The sequence below is a fragment of the Rhinopithecus bieti genome, unplaced genomic scaffold, assembly GCF_001698545.2.
Source record: "Rhinopithecus bieti isolate Rb0 unplaced genomic scaffold, ASM169854v2 scaffold_20819, whole genome shotgun sequence".
Classification (NCBI taxonomy): domain Eukaryota; kingdom Metazoa; phylum Chordata; class Mammalia; order Primates; family Cercopithecidae; genus Rhinopithecus; species Rhinopithecus bieti.
In genome coordinates, this window is record NW_016809904.1 from 65881 (window position 1) to 85388 (window position 19508).

Sequence of the window (19508 nt, forward strand, 5' to 3'; positions counted from 1 at the left end):
AACTAGCGGCGTTACCTTTGGCAAGTTACCTGACCTCTCCCCCGCAGTTTCTTCTGTAAAATTGAATAATGATAATAGTGCTTACCGTTGGGCTGTCGGGAGACTGACAGAGATTGACAGTACTTGGCACTAAGTAAGTGCGTGCTCCTTACCTGTGCAAGAACGCTAGCTGATCTTCAAGGGTGTAGAATGACAAGGAACACTAAGCAAAACAAACGGCTTGTGTTTACACAGGCATTTATATTCAGTTCTGCCACTCCCATTTCATGCACTGTGGTCACAAGGCTCTATCCGCAGTTGTTTCTTAGTGGGACTAGAACTTAGTGGGAACTGATTTTCCCTTCTGTAGTTCATTGTGGCGTAACCACATGTTATGCTGCTTGTTTTCTTTGTACTTTTTATTATCAGTGAGGTTGTGAGCTCTTTAAGGATAGGAAATGTTATATACATTTTTTATTAGCCAGGACAACACGCTCACCGTTATTCGAGTTGGCGTTGCGCCATAGTTCTGCCAATTTTTTTGCATGGTCAGACTTAAATTTTCGTCCATTGGGGTGAATTCCAATGTTTTCTTCGAGGAGGGGGGTGGGAAACCTTTACTTTTGTGTCAGCTTTTTTGGAATGGGCGAGACCCAACTACCAAAGGGACAAGCCGCCCTGCAGCCCTCCAGGAGCAACGACTAGCGCAAGATAGAGAGGCCGGGAGCGAACTTCAGGAGAAGCCGGAAGTGGCGTAACGTCCGGTCACGGCAGCCATCTCGCCGTGAGACAGCAGGTGTCGGAGCAGCAGGCGCAGCCGTGCGATGTTGTCTTCCATAGCCATGTATTCGGCTCCTGGCAGAGACTTGGGGATGGAGCCGCACAGAGCCGCGGGCCCTTTGCAGCTGCGATTTTCACCCTACGCTTTCAACGGAGGGTAAAAACCCCAGAGAGCTCCGCTTTCACTTTCGCCCCTCCCCCATTTGCTGAAGCCTGTTTAGGAGTCACCGGCGTCAAGGCGCTGCCCGGGTCCTCTGCAGACCTCAGAACCCTGAGCTGAGTGGGTCCGCACAAGGCCGGGCTCCCTGCCGTCCTCTCATGGCCTGTGTTTCCTCCTTCAGGCTCGCTTTGCTCAGGTTTACTTGGTGATTGCGATGCAGCCTTGGTTTTTAGGGTTTCCCATCATAGCCCTGTCATGTGGGTTTTTATGTGGACCGGAATTCCATGCTCCTTGCTGCTGTAAGACGGTAAAGTAGAAATTGAAACATAGCCTCTGCTCTGTGGAAGACCAAACTGGACCTCATGTAGACGTTCCTTATGCCAGCAGGCGAGGGTAAAGGTTTAGCGGCTGAGACTTAAAAGGATTGTTTTTGGTCTGTGTTGTTAGATGCATAGCTACGTTGGTAACCGAAACGTCTTAATTGTAGCCGCCTGATTTCTGTTATTTCTAATTGTAGCAGTTTGATCATTTTATTTCAAATAGAAAGTGGGATTGGTTGAGCAAACTTAGTTTCATAGATAAGTGCTTTTTTTGTTGTTTGGGGGAGTCTCACTCTGTTGCCTAGGCTGGAGTGCCGTGACCTGATCGCAGCTCACAGCAAGTTCCGCCTCCCGGGTTCACGCCATTCTGCCTCAGCCTTCCAAGTAGCTGGGACTACAGGCACCCGCCACCACGCCCGGCTAATTTTTTGTGTTTTTAGTAAGGACAGGATTTCACCGTATTAGCCAGGATGGTCTCGATCTCCTGACCTCGTGATCCGCCCGCCTCAGCCTCCCAAAGTGCTGGGATTACAGGCATGAGCCACCGCGCCCGGGTTTTTTTTTTTCTTTTTTCTTTTTTTTTTAACGTTTAGCTTAAGTTCAGGAAAACAAAATACTCAGAAGATGGACCTTTTAATATGTGTGATCTTGTATGTTATGTTCAAGTTTTGGTTTTTATTTCAGTTACCAACTTTATCTTGAGTAATATAATTTTCCGTGGTGGCACGCCAGAGATACAGGGTTATAGAAAGATGCTCTGTTTAAGACTCTTGACAGGGAAGAGCTGTAAATTGAAGCAGTGGTTATAGTTACTAATCAAGGCTTGTACATATACACACTCAATTTGAACGAACCGATGGTTCTTAAAGAAAACAAAGTATTGGCTGGGCACTGTGGCTCGCACCTGTAATCCCAGGACTTTGGGAAGCTAAGGTAGGAGGATCATCGCTTGAGGCCAGGAGTTCAAGACCAGCCTGCACAACATAGCAAGACCCCATCTTTACAAAATAAATTTTAAAACAAAGCAAAAATGTTAATTGGTTCCTCATAAATTTGAAATATTAATGCATATTTTTGGAGTGTGTTAGAAAGATAACGTAAGTCAGATTTTAGCCTTGGTTCTGCCACTAAAGGACAGTCAGGTCTTTGGGTACTTCTGAACTTCTTGAACCTAAATTTTCTTCCTTAGTAGCTTCATAGTTTTTGGTGAGAATCGAGAGAGATGCATTTTGTAAATTGCAAGCCGTCATCTTAGTTAATCAGCATGAAAAGTGAATGTTCGATGATGTTAGCATCCTAGGGTTATGTTAGACATTAAACTGTCAGGGTCAGAGTGCTGGTGTGAAGTTGAGCTAGGACTTAGCTATTTCACCACTGAGTTTATTGATGGTTTTCCATTATACTCCTTAACACTTCCTGTGATGACTAATTAAGTTGTACATTGTAGGGAGGGTTATTAGACCCATTTCATAACGCTATTCTCTATAAATAAGAATTTTCAGTGTTCAGTATGCCCTACTCATTACTCACTTTTTAATCCCTAGTAATCAGTTTAACCCATTACTGCCCTAAAAATTACTTAGAACTTTCTGATTACTTTTTTCTCAGTCATTGTTCTTTTTCTTTAGTGTTTACTGCAGCTGGCTTTCAGGCAGCCTTTGCTTCCACAAAATGAGGCCTCATTCTCTTTTTCTACTCTGTCTTTAAATGTAGTTAAACAAGTCATTAGCCTCCTTATCACTCAGCACTATTTGATGTCTCATTGCTGGCAGGATTACTCCCAAATCTGGTTTTCCATTTCTGCCTCTCTGAGTCCCTCAATTCTGGCTTCTTCAGTAAAACATTTCTAACTGGTTTTTCGGCTCTCACAATATCTCAAGACAGCTAACAAAACAAAAAGCAAGCTAATTATTCCCCTCAATCTCCTCTTCTCCTTTTTTATTATTATTTTTTGAGACAGAGTCTCACTCTGTCACCCAGGCCGGAGTGCAGTGGTGCGATCTTGGCTCACTGCAACCTCCACCTCCTGGGTTCAAGCATTTCTGTCTTAGCCTCCCGAGCAGCTGGGATTACAGGTGCCTGCCACCACGCCTGGCTAACTTTTGTATTTTTAGTAGAGATGGGGTTTCACCGTGTTGGCCAGGCTGGTCTGGAACTCCTGACCTCAGGCAGTTTGCCTGCCTCAGCCTCCCAAAGTTCTGGGATTACAGGTGTGAGCCACCGTGCCCGGCCTCCTCTGCTCTCCTTTAAAATACTTTTTATAATTATGCCATTATTCTGCTCATTTAAGTTCTAAATCTTGGATGTCATAATTGGTTTTCCCAGTTCCTAATACATTTACGTAGATATAAAAACTTGTCTATTTTGTGTGTTTGTGACGATTTCGGATTTACCTGTTCACCTTGTTACCTTACTATTGCATTAGTAGTATTATAACAGTGTTTCCGTCCCATTTCACATACTATGTTAGTGTCAGAGTAGTCTTCCTGAAACCCCACTTTGTAAATGGAACTTTTCTCTCTCTTGCATTTTTTTAAAAGACCAGGTCTCATGCTAATGCCCAGGCACCATCATAGCTCACTGCAGGGTTCAAGCAGTCCTCCCACCTCAACCTCCTGAGTAGTTACAACTACAAGTCATTCTTGCTCAGAAAACCTTCATGATTTCTTGCTAAAATTCCAAAATCTTTAGCTTAGCAGTTGGGATTTTCTACAGTAGGAACCCTGTCCATCACATAAACTTAATGTCACTACATGTGTTTATGCAAAAATGGCTGCCTGATTGAGTTGCTTGAATGTACTATTTGAATTATTACCTGTTTGCCATTGCTTGCTGTTTATATTACCTGGAATGCCATCCTTTTCTACTTGAGAGCTTTAGCACAAATCCCTCCTCAGTGAAAATAGTGGCTAAAGTTTTCTAAGTGCTTACATCTGTGAGGCCTCATGCCTTTAATTTCCACTATTGCATTGAAGCAGTGGTTATAGTTATCAGTCAAGCCTTGTACATTAAAATATACACACCCAAATATACACACCTGTGACACAGGTACCGTTATCATCAACTTGCATTTGGAGAATTTGCCTAAGATCACATACCTAGTAAGTAGCAAGAGTGGGTCTCTGTCTCATGTAATTCCAGAGCCCAGGTGCTTAGTCATTCTCTAGTGCCATAGCAATTACAGCTAACACTTACCAGAGGACCGGTTACATGTCAGGGACTGCTGTAAGGGCTTTACATATTTGATTCTTTGAACACCCTATTGAGGTAGCAACTGAAGTGATCTCTGTTGTATTTATGATGAAATTGAGGCTTTGAGAAGTAACTACCCACAGTCTCTCATCTGCTAACTGGGAAAGCCAGAATTAGAACCCAGGCAGTCTGCTTTTGGAATTCATACTGTAAATCTCTTTGATAAGCTGTCAAATTGTACAGCCACAGAGGAAGAAATTTACTGTTTGTCCGTTTATTTGTCATTGTATAAGGATTTGGGTATAAAGAAATAAGCAGTATATAGGCGGTACGTAAGGACTTGGAGATAAAGAAATGAGAAAGAAAGACAAATCCCACCTTCTCGAAACTCCTAGAGCTTGCATTGTAGTACCGCTGTCTGTAGTTGACCCTCAAGGGCGCAGACGTGGTGTTTACTTGTTCTGTATTAGTAGTACCTTGCACAAGTAAGCATTTAATGTGTTGGTGATGATAATTCATTGGCTTTTCTGTTACCTCCTGCCAAGGAGACTTTGCCCTGATTTAGGCTTATTAATAATTTGTTTTTCCAGGCAACTTGTAACCAGGGGTTCATTCTTTTCCCACTCATCTTTCCTCTTCCCCTTTGAATCCTGTTTTGTTGACATCTAGAGTATTTGATCCCAGTATGTGCTATGGAGCATTCTTCTATTTGTAGGGATAGGATTACCACCCTGGAGAATTAATGTTGTTTTCTTTTTTCCTCAGTACTGTACTGGCAATTGCTGGAGAAGATTTTGCAATTGTTGCTTCTGATACTCGACTGAGTGAAGGGTTTTCAATTCATACCCGGGATAGCCCCAAATGTTACAAATTGTAAGTAAATATTTCTAAAGACATTTCACAAGGCCTTTGTAATGATTTAATGCCGTGAGAGTTTCTACTTCTAAATGATTTGTTTCATGAGTTTTAAGTTGCTGTTGGGAGTATTTTATTAGAAAACCATTTTCTAACTTAATGTTTCTAATAATTCAATGTGCAATCTTAAAAATATTTGCTATATTCAGGGTACCAAAAGTGCTTTCGGGAACCTAAATGTGTTCACCCCAGCATTTTACCGTGAAAATTTTCAAATGTGCAACAAAAGTAAGAGAGTTTCATAATGAAAACCCATATGCCATCGCCTAGATCTTACTGTTTGCATTTTACTATAATTACTTTATCACTTTTTCCATCTATACATTTGTCTTAGTCCGTTTTATGCTGCTGTAACAGAATGCCGCACACTAGGTAACTTATAATGGACAGAAATTTATTGATTTACAGTTCTGGAGGATGGGAAGTCCAAGATTGAGGGGCTGGCATCTGGTGAGGGCGTTCCTGCTGTGTCTTAACATGGTGGAAAGCCAGAGAGAGAGAAAGAAGAGCGAGTGAACCCACTCCTGTGATCATGTCCATTCACGAGGGCTGAGCCCTCAGGACCTAAACACCTGCTCCCAACTCCCGGCACCATCACAGTGGCAATTAAATTTCAACACGAGTTTTGAAGAAAGCATTCAGACCATAGCACCATTCATCATTCAATGGTATTTTTTAAAAATCTGCCTCCCCACACTGTTTTTTTACTTGAAACATTCATTTTGGAAATATCCTAAGCCATTATATCCATAGCTCAGTTTTAATAGGCTAGCTGTGTTTTTCCTAAAACGTGAAAATAAAGCCAAAACTTTAAAAAAAAAAAAAAAAAGCCTGCATAAATCAGCTAAATACATACTGCAGGTTAGCAGTGGTCCGTATAACAGTTTTGGAAATACTTATAAATGGTCATGAGTTCCTGGGTTAGTTACAAAAGTCTGTTAAACTTGAATTGTAATAGGAGCGAATGGGACTTAGGAGGTTTAGGTGCTTTGGACAGGCCCTCCTTGTGGTATAGGAAGCAGGTACAGAAGGAAAGATACGTTTTCGCCCCTGGTCCCAGGGATGGCCCACATCTTAACCCAAAAAGCGATGAAGTTTGTTTTCGTCTTCCCGGTTCTCTTTCTGTCCACTTGCGTCTTCTGATGCCCTCTCTCTGCTTATAGTGCTCTCGTGTTACCTTTTTTTCTCCTCGAGGATGACACTTGTACAGCTTGAAAGTAGTAAATATTAGAAATAAGATTTTAAAACAACTTTATGGATACCATCCTTGTACTGGCTTTTACTCATCTTATAAATGTTGCTTTAGTTACGTTTGCTGCTGAAGTGAGCACCTTTTTTTTTTTTTTTTTTGGATGAAACACATCAGGTATAGAGAGAGAGAATAAGAACAATACAGCATTAACGAATGCCTGTATGTATCTCTCATCCCATGTCCTGTGGGGCCGACCTAGAGCTAGGGTTGCCTCTTCCAAACCTGTTTGAGACTGTATTCTTTGCATGAAAAATCCCATTCCTTTGATGCACCTGGATATTTGGGAAAAGCATCCTGAAGTTCTAAGATTTCTGTCTTTCCCTGTTGGTATTGCCAACCAGTCTTGTTAGTAAAGGCAGTAAAGCCGTATAGGGGATTGGAGTCTTCACCGCAGTGCAGTGAGGGTGGTGGTAGGGATAGAGCAGGTGATGTTAGTGATGACCCTAGAGGTGTCAGCTGCTCTCCTAGTAGGACAAGTATGGTTTGTGCGAGTCATTCATAAGTTTCCAAAAGGAATTATGTGACCTCTGCAAAATATTGTGTAGGCTTCTTTATAGATTCCTATCAAGATCTAGGAATTAATTTTTGAAATACATGATTGAATTTGCATGTCTAGACCAAATTTTAGTCCTTTCCATACAGATGGACGTTTGGCTTTTGTTTTGTTTTGTTTTCTTTCGGGGTGCTATTTAAATGAATGCTCACTGGTGAGTCTAGAGCATCCCTCTGCATGCTGGCATAAGTATATGACAAGACGGCTTTCTAGCAGTAGAATTGGTGAAAGTGGTGTGTATTTAAATTTTTAATGGATACCACCAAGTTGCCCATCTAACAAGTTAATCAGTTTATACTGTTTCCACAACCTCGCCACCATTTAGTTAGGTGTTTTTAGCCATTATGATTGGTTGCAATAGTCTCTTTTTTAGATTTGGATTTCTGAGTAACATAGAGGTTCTTATGTTTATGGTGACTTAATGTCTCTTTCTTCTGCGACTTGTCTGTTCATAGAATTACCCTTCTTTTCTTTGTGTCGTTACTGCTTTTCTTATTTGTAAGAACTCTTTGTAGAATTAAAATTAGACTTTGATGGTAGATGCTACCAGTATATTTTCTTAGGGTTTTAAAAAGCTATTCATAAATTTCTCTGTAGAATTTTATGTAGTCAAATTTATGAAATTTTTCTGCGTGGCCCTTGGATTGTGTTATATTTAAATCTACCTTCACAAGGCTGGGTGCAGTGGCTCACACCTGTAGTCCCAGCACTTTGGAGGCCAAGGCTGGCGGATCACCTGAGGTCAGGAGTTCAAGACCAGCCTGACCAACATGGTGAAACCCCATCTCTACTAAAAATACAAAAATTAGCTGGGCTGGTGGTGGGCGCCTGTAATTCCAACTACTTGGGAGGCTGAGGCAGGAGAATTGCATGAATCCGGGAGGTGGAAGTTGCAGTGAGCCAAGATTGTGCCACTGCATTCCAGCCTGGGTGACAAGAGCGAAACTCCGTCTCAAAAATCAATCAATCTACCTACCTATCTTCCCCAGCCCAAGATAGTAAAAAAATTCACCCATGATTTATTTAGTCCATTCATAGTTGCATTTTTAAAGTCTTTGATCCACCTATAATTCATCTGGACTGAGGGGTGACATGCAGGAATACAGAACCCCCTCCCCAGAAGGGTGGCTGCTTGTCCCATTACCATTTAGGAAATAATGGGAATAGGGGTTTTAAATTTAAAATTGCCAAAGATATGCTTTGCGCTACTATCTAACCAGCTCAGTTGTCTGAAATGTGCTTTTTACAGAACAGACAAAACAGTCATTGGATGCAGTGGTTTTCATGGAGACTGTCTTACCCTGACAAAGATTATTGAAGCAAGACTAAAGGTAGATGCTTTTGTACATTTCTACACTATTTCAAATTAATAGCAGTTCATTAAATTCTTTCAAGCCTACAGCATGACTGTTGGTCAGAGTAGCTAGAGAGTCACTAGGTTAGTAGATGAATTACAAATATATGCTAGAAATGAAATGATATCATGAAGGCAGGGTCATTAAAGTACCATAATGTGAAACAGTAGCACATTCCGTTTGTTAGTCTTGTATCACATGAAGGGTTCTCTCCCCTTTTAGAAGTAGCCTGGGAGGAGTTCTTCTGAAGATACTCTTCCCTCAAAAACGAAGCAAATCAATTTCTATGGCAGGAGAGAGCCCAGGAAAGATTTGACACAGGAGCTTGGTTTGCATCACGATCAGCTGACAAGTTTTTCCTCTTTACAGTGCTGTGCTCTTAGTTGGCAGGATGCATGAGTAGAAATACGAAAGAATGAATAAGCCAGGAACTTGGACGAGAGGCACAACATGCACCATTAACTTCTGTCACCTGACAGGCTTCAGTTGATAGCCAGCTGCCGGAAGTCAGGGGTGATCACATTCTGTTTTGCCTATTTGTGAATAACACTTGAAATTATTTACACTTATGAGTGGTTACTGGAGTATGTAATGTATTTATTTAACTGACAGATGCTTTTTGAATGTGTAGAAAGGATTTCATTCAGTATTTATCAATTGTTAATACTTTTTTTAGAAACATATTGAAAGCTATAGTGACTTACATTTACTGGCATATTTATATGATAATTCCTAATGTTTATTTTATAAATGGGAGTTAGAAGACAAAAGTAAACATGTCATTGTTAATAAAACAAGGAATGGTGAATTCAACATAATGCACACCCCTTCCTGAAGTTTTTCTCTCATACTTCATTAGGTGGTGAAGTAAATAAATGTTGGTGCTTGGTTTCAAAATGAAATGGAATGATTTTTTTTTTTTTTTTTGAGACAGAGTTTCGCTCTTGTTGCCCAGGCTGGAGTGCAATGGCATGTTCTTGCCTCACTGCAACCTCTGCCTCCTGGGTTCAAGTGATTATCCTGCCACAGCCTCCCAAGTAGCTGAGATTATAGGCACCTATCATCACTCCCATCTAATTTTTGTATTTTAGTAGAGACGGGGTTTCACCGTGTTGGCCAGGCTGGTGTCGAACTTCTGACTTCAGGTGATCCACCCACCTCGGCCTCCCAAAATGCTGGGATTACAGGCGTGAGCCACTGCACCCAGCCTATGAATAATTTTTTATAGTTTTTATCTTGGAAAGACATTCCTCTGTAACAATCTTATCCGTTGCTTATAGTGCATTTCTAATCATTTTTCAGTGTTTTGACATTGTTTAATTTTATGGTGCTAATTAGGTATTTGTCTATTTAGACACAGCGTCTCACTTTGTTGCACAGGCTGGAGTACGATGGTGCAATTGTAGCTCACTGTAGCCTTCATCTCCTGGGCTCAAACATTCTCCCACCTCAGTTGAGATTACAGGTGTGAGCCACTATGCCTGGCCATTAGGTTTCTCATTAGAGATGGTTGCTATATGGTTAACAAAATTTGGTGATCTTGAATTCATTTTGTGTTTATTATTTTTGTGAAGTTTCTCTACCAGTGGATAATGTAGGGTTCCCAAGGGTGTAGTAAAACTAGGATTTGCAGTCGCTGGATTGTCATGCTAAGACCCTGTTTTGGATGCTTGTGTTCTCTACTGTAGATGTTTGAAGGGTCACGACCACTGCTGTGTATTAAAATCATGCAGAATAAGGGTGCTACCCTGTGTCTTCTGTTCTCACAGACATCTGCTCCACCAAGAGAGGGACTTACATCTGGGTTTGATCAGGGATTGGCATAATTTTTTCTGTAAACGACCAGATAGTAAATATTTACAGCTTTATGGGCCATTTGATCTCTGTCATGACTATTTGTTTCTGCTTTTGTAGTGAAAAAGCAGCCACGGACAATATTCATAGAAATAGGGGGTAGGCTGGATTTGGCCCCTGAGCCAAACTACAGGGGTCGTTTGCTGACCCCGGTCTATATGCCGAGTGAGGGAGAGAGATGGATTTAAACCCGTCTTCCTTAGGCCACTTCATGCGCCCTCTCATGGACATTAGCTCTTGGATTAGCAGTACCCAAGAGTACCCGAGATAAGGGTGGTATGGAAAATAGAGCCTTTAAACCAGAGAGCTGAGGGCAAACTTAGTATTCCTTCCCTTGAAGTTTTATCTTAGTAATGCTGTGTTGGTTGATCATGAAAGAAATAGGCATACTTTCCCCTTTCACTGTGGTGTGCATTTATTCACTTTATACTGTTGATTGTTCTAGTCTATAATAGCCTCTGCCTCTGCATGCCTGTTAACTTTCATCAATAATTGCAGATGTATAAGCATTCCAATAATAAGGCCATGACTACGGGGGCAATTGCTGCAATGCTGTCTACGATCCTGTATTCAAGGCGCTTCTTTCCATACTATGTTTACAACATCATCGGTGGACTTGATGAAGAAGGTAGAATTCCTTTTTTCTGGAAAATGGTGGGGAGGAGGAGTTATTATTTCCTAGATGTGTGTGTCTCCACCTAGAGTTGAAAAGAACCATAAATACCATCTGACACAAGTCTCATTTCATTTCTGATAATGAAAGTCATGAAGAAACTGAAGCTAAGTAGCATGGCTTCATATTTTCTTTCTTGTGTAGCCGCTTTTATTTTTTTCTCAGGTTAACCATCTCTAATTGGCTCAGATTTCTTTAAACTTTTTGTCAGTTCCTTGTACATTCTCTGAATACAATTCGTCTGGTGGTCAGACCTCACATACTAGGTGGATCTCTTTTCCCCTTGCTCCGGGATGGACCCCTGCCACCCTGAGATTCCCCCACCTACTGTGCTCTCCTCTTTCTTGATTTATTTCCTTATTTTAGAGGCTTACCTCCTGAGAGATTTCTGAACAAAACAAAACCGGACCTTTTTGACACTTTGCTTTTAGGATCTTTTCTTTACCCTGGTATTCTGAAATTGTATAGTGATGTTCCTTGCCTAGAGTTTCTTATTTATTTTGTCCTCTTTCTCCACCTTCTTTCCTCTCCTCCTCCCCTGCCCCTCCCCACCTTCTCCACAACCACCTGGATTATGACCTGGTACTTTATTTTTGACTTCACATGTCACCTATCTGTCTCTTTTTTCTTCTACTTTATGAAGATTTCCTTACTTTTAGCTTTTCATCCTTTACTGATTGCTTTTATTTCTGGTGTCCTTAATTTCCAAGAGCTGTTTCTTATTTTTTAGCTTTTTTAAAAAAAATCCTGTTTTGTTGGATGTTTTGTACTTTGTATATTTCATCAGAGTGCTTTTTTTCACGTTGTATGTTCATATTTGGCCTTTGTCTTCTATGTTAGAGGCTTCCTTCAGCTTTCTGATTTTTTCTTTTTTTTCCATTCGCATTGAAGTGTTGTATGAAGACTTTATTATAAAGTCCTTGTGTACATAGCTTGTCAGCTGGCAGCCATTAACTGGGTGCTTCCATAAGCAGCATTTTCTTCAGATGAAGATTTTCTTTCATCTTTTTTCCTGGGGTGAGGTGGGACTACAGGAAGAGAAGCCTGGTTGGCATCTTTTTAGGCCTCGGAGGAGGAAGGGGCCTGATAGTCTGTGTTTTATTTACATCAACTTTCCATTTCATGTGTTTTGCTCCTACCCTTTGCCACTCTAGAACCTGGTCCCCTAAGTCCAGAGCCTCTGCTCATGTCTCAGGAGACTTCATTTACTGTCTTCTGTGTTGGTGGATGCAGGGACCTGGAGAGCAGTGCTCGATACTGAAACCTTCAGGACAGCAAGGTCCACAGCTCTTTCCCTTGGTGTCAACCACTGTCAGCACTAACCTGTCTGTCTTTACTCTCTTAGCTGCTGTCATGCCTTTTAAAAATTTTTCTCCCAAATTAAAAGTGGCTTTAGTTTTTCTGTAGTGAAAATAATCAATCAGTACATGTTTATACATACACTCGTGCACACAGTTTTATATAAGTAGGACTTTGATATCTGTTTTTCTGTGACTATACATTGTCTGTTATCAAGGAGATCTAAGCTGTATGCATAGTGATTTTGTATGTTTTTTTTTTTCTTCTGTTTTGCTGCTGTAACACATAGTTTTTAATAGCTGACTTACACAGTGTGGCTGTACCGTCATTTACCTAACCAGTCCTCTAAAGGACATTTTCGCTTCCTGTTTTCTTGATATAAACAATGTGATAAACATCGTCGTACATACATTTTTGTGAACTCCAGTTATGCTTGTCTTGCTAAAATAGACTTCTAGTAGTTGAAGTATTGGGTCAGATAATTTTTTTTTTTTTTATTTCATTGACTGTACCCTTTCTGAAGGACATGCCAGTACCCCAAGTACCTGATTTTATGTAACCTTCCCAGTATTAGAATTAACACATTTTGAAACGTATTTTTCACCATTGAACAGTCTATTATTTTCATTTATATATATTTTTGGGCATGTTTTCATATGTTTATTGACTTTATAAGTTTCCTCTTTGAAGACTGATTAATATATTAACTGTTGCCCATTTCCTTATTTGCAGGTTTTTTTCTTATTGATTTTCAAGAACTACATTCAACTGTGTCAAATGTCTGTAATAGACGCCCCCAAGAGTGTTATTTGTCTCTTTTGGGCAGTGCCTTTTGCTACACAGAAATTTCTGTGTTTCATACAGTCTAATCTGTCAATCATTTCTTTATGACATTCAGTTTCTTGCCTTGTTAGAAAAACCGCTCCCATCCAAAGCTTACCTGTGTTTCTTTTAAGACTTGTCTGATTTTTTTACATTGAAATTATTGTGCTTTTTGGATTTTACTTTGATGAGGAAAAGCACTTTGTAGTCAAGATTCATGCCATTCTACATTTATTTTATTTATTTATTTTGCTGTTTTATACTGATTTTACTAGTGTCTTTCTTCCTTCTTCTAGGGGATGTTTAAAGCTATGTTCTTGGACGTAGCCCACCCGTTCTTCGGTTTGTTTTTTTAGATTTGTTGTGTGTGGTTTTCTGAGATAGATCCCATGCTTGGGTAAAGCTTTTGGACCTCAGTTTATATGTGGCGCGTCGTCCTCATGAGAGATAGAATCATTTTTTTGCCTTTACACCTTACATCTCTTTCTTTGTTTGTATATTAAGGTTAGTGGATTGCCTGCTGTGATCTCATGTCTTGTCCCAAGCTTGCTTTCAGCAAAAATACTTCCCGCAGGTTCTTAGGGGACCTCAGATGGTGCCCTTCTCCACCAGAGAATTCAGTTTACACAATTCTTTTTTTTTTTTTTTTTTTTTTTGACACCAAGTCTCGCTCTGTTGCCCCAGCTGGAGTGCAGTGGCGTGATCTCGGCTCACCACAACCTTCGCCTCCCAGGTTCAAGCGATTCTCCTGCCTCAGCCTCCCAAGTAGTTGGGACTACAGGTGCATGCCACCACGCCTGGCTAATTTTCGTATTTTTAGTAGAGACGGGGTTTCACTATGTTAGCCAGGCTGGTCTCAAACTCCCGACCTCGTGATCTGCCCACCTCGGCCTCCCAGAGTGCTGGGATTACAGGCATGAGCCACCGCGCCTGGCCAAGTTTACACAGTTCTATAGTAGAAAACATACAAAGCTAACAGTGGCAGTTGTACATGGTTAGTAAGAAGATTGTCCCTATATCACATCTCCCAGGGTACTGAGTTCTGGTATATAATGTGTTTTCCAAATCCGTTATGTTTTTAAAAAATCATACGTTGTAAATGATTCGTGATTTTTCATACCCAGAACACAATTGTTTTAACAGGCCTTTTAAAATTGTAGAATTACCTGTGTTCTTTTAATAAATTCGAATAATATAGAAACATAAGAAGTAATTCCTTTCTTTTCTTGCCTCTAATTCAGTGCTGAAAGATAACCAACCACAGTTTGTTATTTATTTTTCCAGACTTTTTTGTGCTTCTACAAAGAGTTTTCTTATTCTTTTAAACAAAAATAGTATTGTGTTATACATGTTACAGAATTCTCTTCATTTTACTTTGTCTTGCGGATGTGTCCCTTGGACCTGTCTATATACATAGGTTGTGCTTTCCTTCAAGTTCTCCTCTTCATTAGCTTAGGAGAGCCAAGATATAAAGACTTTCTTATAAATTACTGTTTGAGTTTGGTTGATGTGCCCTACACAAACCTTACCATCTCTCTCTGTGTTCTCCCTGCTCTCTCGTGGGTCCTTACCTACTCCCATGGCTTGGATTATTTTTGTGAATTCTCATGGTTTCCAACTCTTTTTACATCTGCAGTGGTTAATTCTCTTGCCATCTTTACCTGAAGATCATAAAAATGCCTTTCTCCCTCTTACTCACCCTTTCTGTGTTAATATTGTATTTTAACTCCCAAGTGTAGTTTCCCCTTGAACAACACACCAACACAGGGGTTGGGGCTGTCTGCTGGGCGGTACCTGTCCGATGGTGACTGTGTGCTGGTTGTCACCTGTGCGATGGTGATTGTGTTCTGGGTGTCACCTGTGCAATGGTGATTGTGTTCTGGGTGGCATCTGTGTGATGGTGACTGTGTTCTGGCTTTCACATGTGCAACAGTGTGTGTGCTGCAGCTGTCACCAGTGCAACAGTGACTGTGTTCCAACTGTTCCCTGACGTTTTAGCCAAGGTGATAGTCCATTTTGTGTCACGTTTTGACCTGATTTATTTTTGTGATGATTTGGGATTGTGATTGGATGCCATCCTTATGGATACTATTTTCTTCTTTAAGGAAAGGGGGCTGTATACAGCTTTGACCCAGTAGGGTCTTACCAGAGAGACTCCTTCAAGGCTGGAGGCTCAGCAAGTGCCATGCTACAGCCCCTGCTTGACAACCAGGTAACGATATGTGTCTAACTTGTCATGGTATTCATTTGAAGTACTTTCCTCCAAGTTCTCTTCATTAGCTTAGGAGAGCCAAGATATAAAGATTTTCTTATAAATTACTGTTTGAGTTTGGCAGATGTGCCCTACACAAACCTTACCATCTCTCTCTGTGTTCTCCCTGCTCTCTGGTGGGTCCTTACCTACTCCCATGGTTTTGACTGTTTTCCTGTATTCTCATGGCTTCCAACTCTTTTTACATCTGCAGTGGTTAATCTCTTGCCGTCTTTACCTAAAGATCATAACCAATACCTTTCTCCGTCTTACCCACCGTTTCTGTGTTACCCAGTATTGTACTTGAACTCCCAAGCATACAGTTGACCCTTGAACACAAGGGTTGGGGTGCCAATTCCCTGAGCACTGGAAAATCCACATATAACTTTCGACTCCCAGAAAACATTGCTAATAAGCCTACTGTTGACTGGAAGCCTTGCCAATAATGTAAGCTGTGGATTATCACGTATTTTATATATGTATTATGTGCTGTATTCTTACGATAAAGTAAACTACAGGAAAGAGAATGTTATTAAGACAATCATAGGAAGAGAAAATACCTTTACGATAAACCGTATTTGTTGATACTGTAAATTTACATCATCTGTTTACAAGGAGAATCATCTGTCTGGAGTGGTGGACAACCACAGCTGCAGACCTCAATCTACAGTACATATCAAGCAATTCAGCCTTTTCTTGTAATGTCATAACTTTCCCTGCTTTTTGGGGAGCACTTCCAGCACCACTAATAGCACTTTGTTTGGGTCACTTGTTATTTAAGGCTTATAATATTGCACTAAACACAATGAAAACCAAAGGAGAACTTTGAGAGATCACTTTAACTTTTTATAATCAATTTATGTGTGTTTTATGGTAGTAAATGATAAAATAATTAGTATCTACATATAGTTTATACATTTGTGACTTACCTTTCTCTTAATTTTAAAATATTTTAAGCTACTCAGCTCATCTGAGTTTTTTCAAATTGTTGCAGATCTCCAAAATGTTTCAGTGTGTTTATTGAAAAGTTTATGTGTAAGTGGACCTGAGCAGTTGAAAACTGTGTTATTTAAAGGTCACCTGTATTTCTAAGTTGTCCCTCTTTTTGATTACTGCTGGCTAAATTCAGACCTACATTATTAGATTATTGGATTTATTTTCTAACATCCTTTCTGCCTACAAGCTTACTTCACTAATTCATCCTGCTCAGTTTTCTGAAGTGTGTTATATGTGTTATATATAGCTACTCCTCTGTTTATTGCTTTTTGACCTCATCTCCTGTCACCCACTACACCCAGACCCTAACTCTGCTTTTCTCAGAAAAGATGTGCTTTTCCTGACTCCGTCTCACATCTCCAGTCTGGAATGTTCTATGCTCTTCAGTGTAGCCTTCAGCATTCACCTACTTAAAAGTCCTTTCTGCTGAAGCCTTTCTTCTTCTAGGAGACTTAGTGGACAACTGTTGGGGCTCTCCTGGCTCTTAATTTCTTCTTAGTTATAACAATTCTCTCATCACTTTGCTTGCATACATCCACCTCTCTAGGTCATGTGCTCCTCAAGAGTGAGAGCTTTGCCAGTGAACCCTTGTCAGATTTCTGGTGTGTGTGATTCATCCAGGTCTGGAAGGGTCTTCATTCCGTCTGAGGGACATTTTAATTTTGTGTAGCATTTTCATCACAAATCCTCGTACGCATGAGGGTGTTGGAAGAAACTTGAACCTTTCCTTTGTGCTTACTGTCACGTGACATCTCACCCGCGTTTCCTGTCCCACCAGGTTGGTTTTAAGAACATGCAGAATGTGGAGCATGTCCCGCTGTCCTTGGACAGAGCCATGCGGCTGGTGAAAGACGTCTTTATTTCTGCGGCTGAGAGAGACGTGTACACTGGGGACGCACTCCGGATCTGCATAGTGACCAAAGAGGGCATCAGGGAGGAAACTATTCCCTTGAGGAAGGACTGATCTGTGTGCTGTTATCACCAATCAGTTCAGAACTGGTTGATTTTGTACTTTGGAAATGTACCTTGGATGGTTTTGTTTATTAAAAGAGAAACCTGAAGTACTCATTGTGCTGTAACTTGTCTTCTCTAAGCAAGACAGATATAGGAAGTAGAATTTTCATTTTCTTCATTTTCCCACCCTTTTCTATTTTCCGAGATTTTTTTTTCTTTTTTTTTTTTTGCATTTTAAGTAATGAAAACAGGTCATGTTAGTTTTCCCTTACACTAATGAGCTAGGAATTTATCTGTAAAAGTTAACCTTCTGGGCAAACTTACCTTATGAAGAGGGCTCTGATATTTATTCAGCCAGCTTGCCTGAAGGACCCTTTCAACCATCCCTAAGGGAGAGTATTTTCCAGGGTTTTATTAGGACTCTAATGGTTATAAATGAAATATCTTAAGATTTTTCACTTCTGGGATTGTTAAGCAGTCTGGAATAGCTATTTTGGAGAAAAATCTTCAACCAAAATAAAATTGTAAAAAAAAAAATAGGCCTTTATACAAGTTTTAGTCAGAAATCTGGGATAATTTTTACAAGCCCTTTATGTTATAATTGAGACCTAAGTTTTGCTAGAGCCAAAGTTTTTGTTTTAGATCTATTAAATACATTTTAACTCCATTATAATATTTGGGTAATTTTCTTGTTATTGAACAAGTCAAATTATACGTAACATGGGAGTTATTTGCTTTGTACCAGAGTAACCTGTGGTATAAATGGAATTTTACTAATTTGGTGGTTAATCTTAGATACCACTTTTGTTTATTTTGCCTTTTATAAATAATTTAATTCAAATTATCAAAGCTTCTAGTAGATACACATTGTAAACATTGCACAAACATCGATACTGTCACTATCAGAGGCATTGGGGACACAGTGGTAAGAGCTGGTTCATATTTCTCTTACAGTGTCTGTATGAGGATTCTCCAAAGACTCAGAACCAGTAGGATGTGTTTGTATATAGAGAGATGAGAAAGGGTTTATTAAAGAAACTGGCTCAATTATCGAGACAGAAATCCCACGCCTGGCTATCTGCAAGATGGGGAACCAGAGAAACTGGCAGCATGGCTCAGTCCAAGTCTGAAGGCCTCACAACCAGGTAAGCTGATGGTATAACCCTTGAAGTCCTGAAAAGAAGGAGTTGGGTGTGAAGGGTTGCTAATCAAGTCCCTGGCTCGAGGAGAAAGACAGTGATTTCTTTGCCTTTGCCTTTCGGTTCTATCTGGGTTCCGTTCAGTTGGATGGTGCCTGCTCACACTGAGGCTGATCTGCACTGAGTCCGCCAGTCCCTTGCGAAAACATCCTCACAGACAAACCCAGAAGTAATACTTTACCTGCTGTCTTGATATCCCTTAATCCAGTCAAGTTGACACCTAAAATTATCCCAATGTCCCAACTAAAAACTGTAGACTATCCCATTTCAGAACTACATTTTTTCATCTTTATATGTAGTAGGTGTATTCTTTTTCTAAAGGATTTCCCATTTTGAAATTTTCTCTTTATATAAAGTTGTGTATCTAGGATTTTCTATAAGGTTCTCACCTCCCAAGTTTTATAGGGAAGTTCTACAAATTGAGGAATGATTGATGGCACATAATTAGTGTTTCATGATTTTTTTTACCACCTTCAGCTGACATTGTTTTAATCCAGTGTTGCTGTAGACTTTGAACATGGTCTCCGTTTTGGAGTCAACATGACTTAGTCCAGAATGTGCTTGGCACATGTCTCCTAGAGCTAACCTGGCTACTGATTATGTGGGTAGCTTTTATAGATCGTTCAGGCACATTCCTTGTGTGAAAAGAAAACCTTTGATAAAGGTTAGAAGTAGGATTCATTCTTTTAAGAGTTAGCCTTGAAGGCCGGGCGCGGTGGGTCAAGCCTGTAATCCCAGCACTTTGGGAGGCCGAGACGGGCGGATCACGAGGTCAGGAAATCGAGACCATCCTGGCTAACAGGGTGAAACCCCGTCTCTACTAAAATACAAAAAAACTAGCCGGGCGAGATGGCGGGCGCCTGTAGTCCCAGCTACTCGGGAGGCTGAGGTGGGAGAATGGCGTGAACCCGGGAGGCGGAGCTTGCAGTGAGTGAGATCCGGCCACTGCACTCC

General features: G+C 40.5%; 1 protein-coding gene across 1 annotated transcript; it reads left to right on the forward strand.

The window, feature by feature from the left end:
- Positions 1-709: 709 nt before the first annotated feature.
- Positions 710-17469, forward strand: PSMB1 (proteasome 20S subunit beta 1). Its single transcript, XM_017890753.1, has 6 exons — positions 710-916; positions 5197-5304; positions 8401-8482; positions 10859-10988; positions 15260-15366; positions 17180-17469. The coding sequence occupies exons 1-6, from the start codon at positions 804-806 to the stop codon at positions 17363-17365; spliced, it is 726 nt and encodes a 241-aa protein (XP_017746242.1). The 5' UTR covers positions 710-803; the 3' UTR covers positions 17366-17469.
- The last annotated feature ends 2039 nt before the right edge of the window (positions 17470-19508 follow it).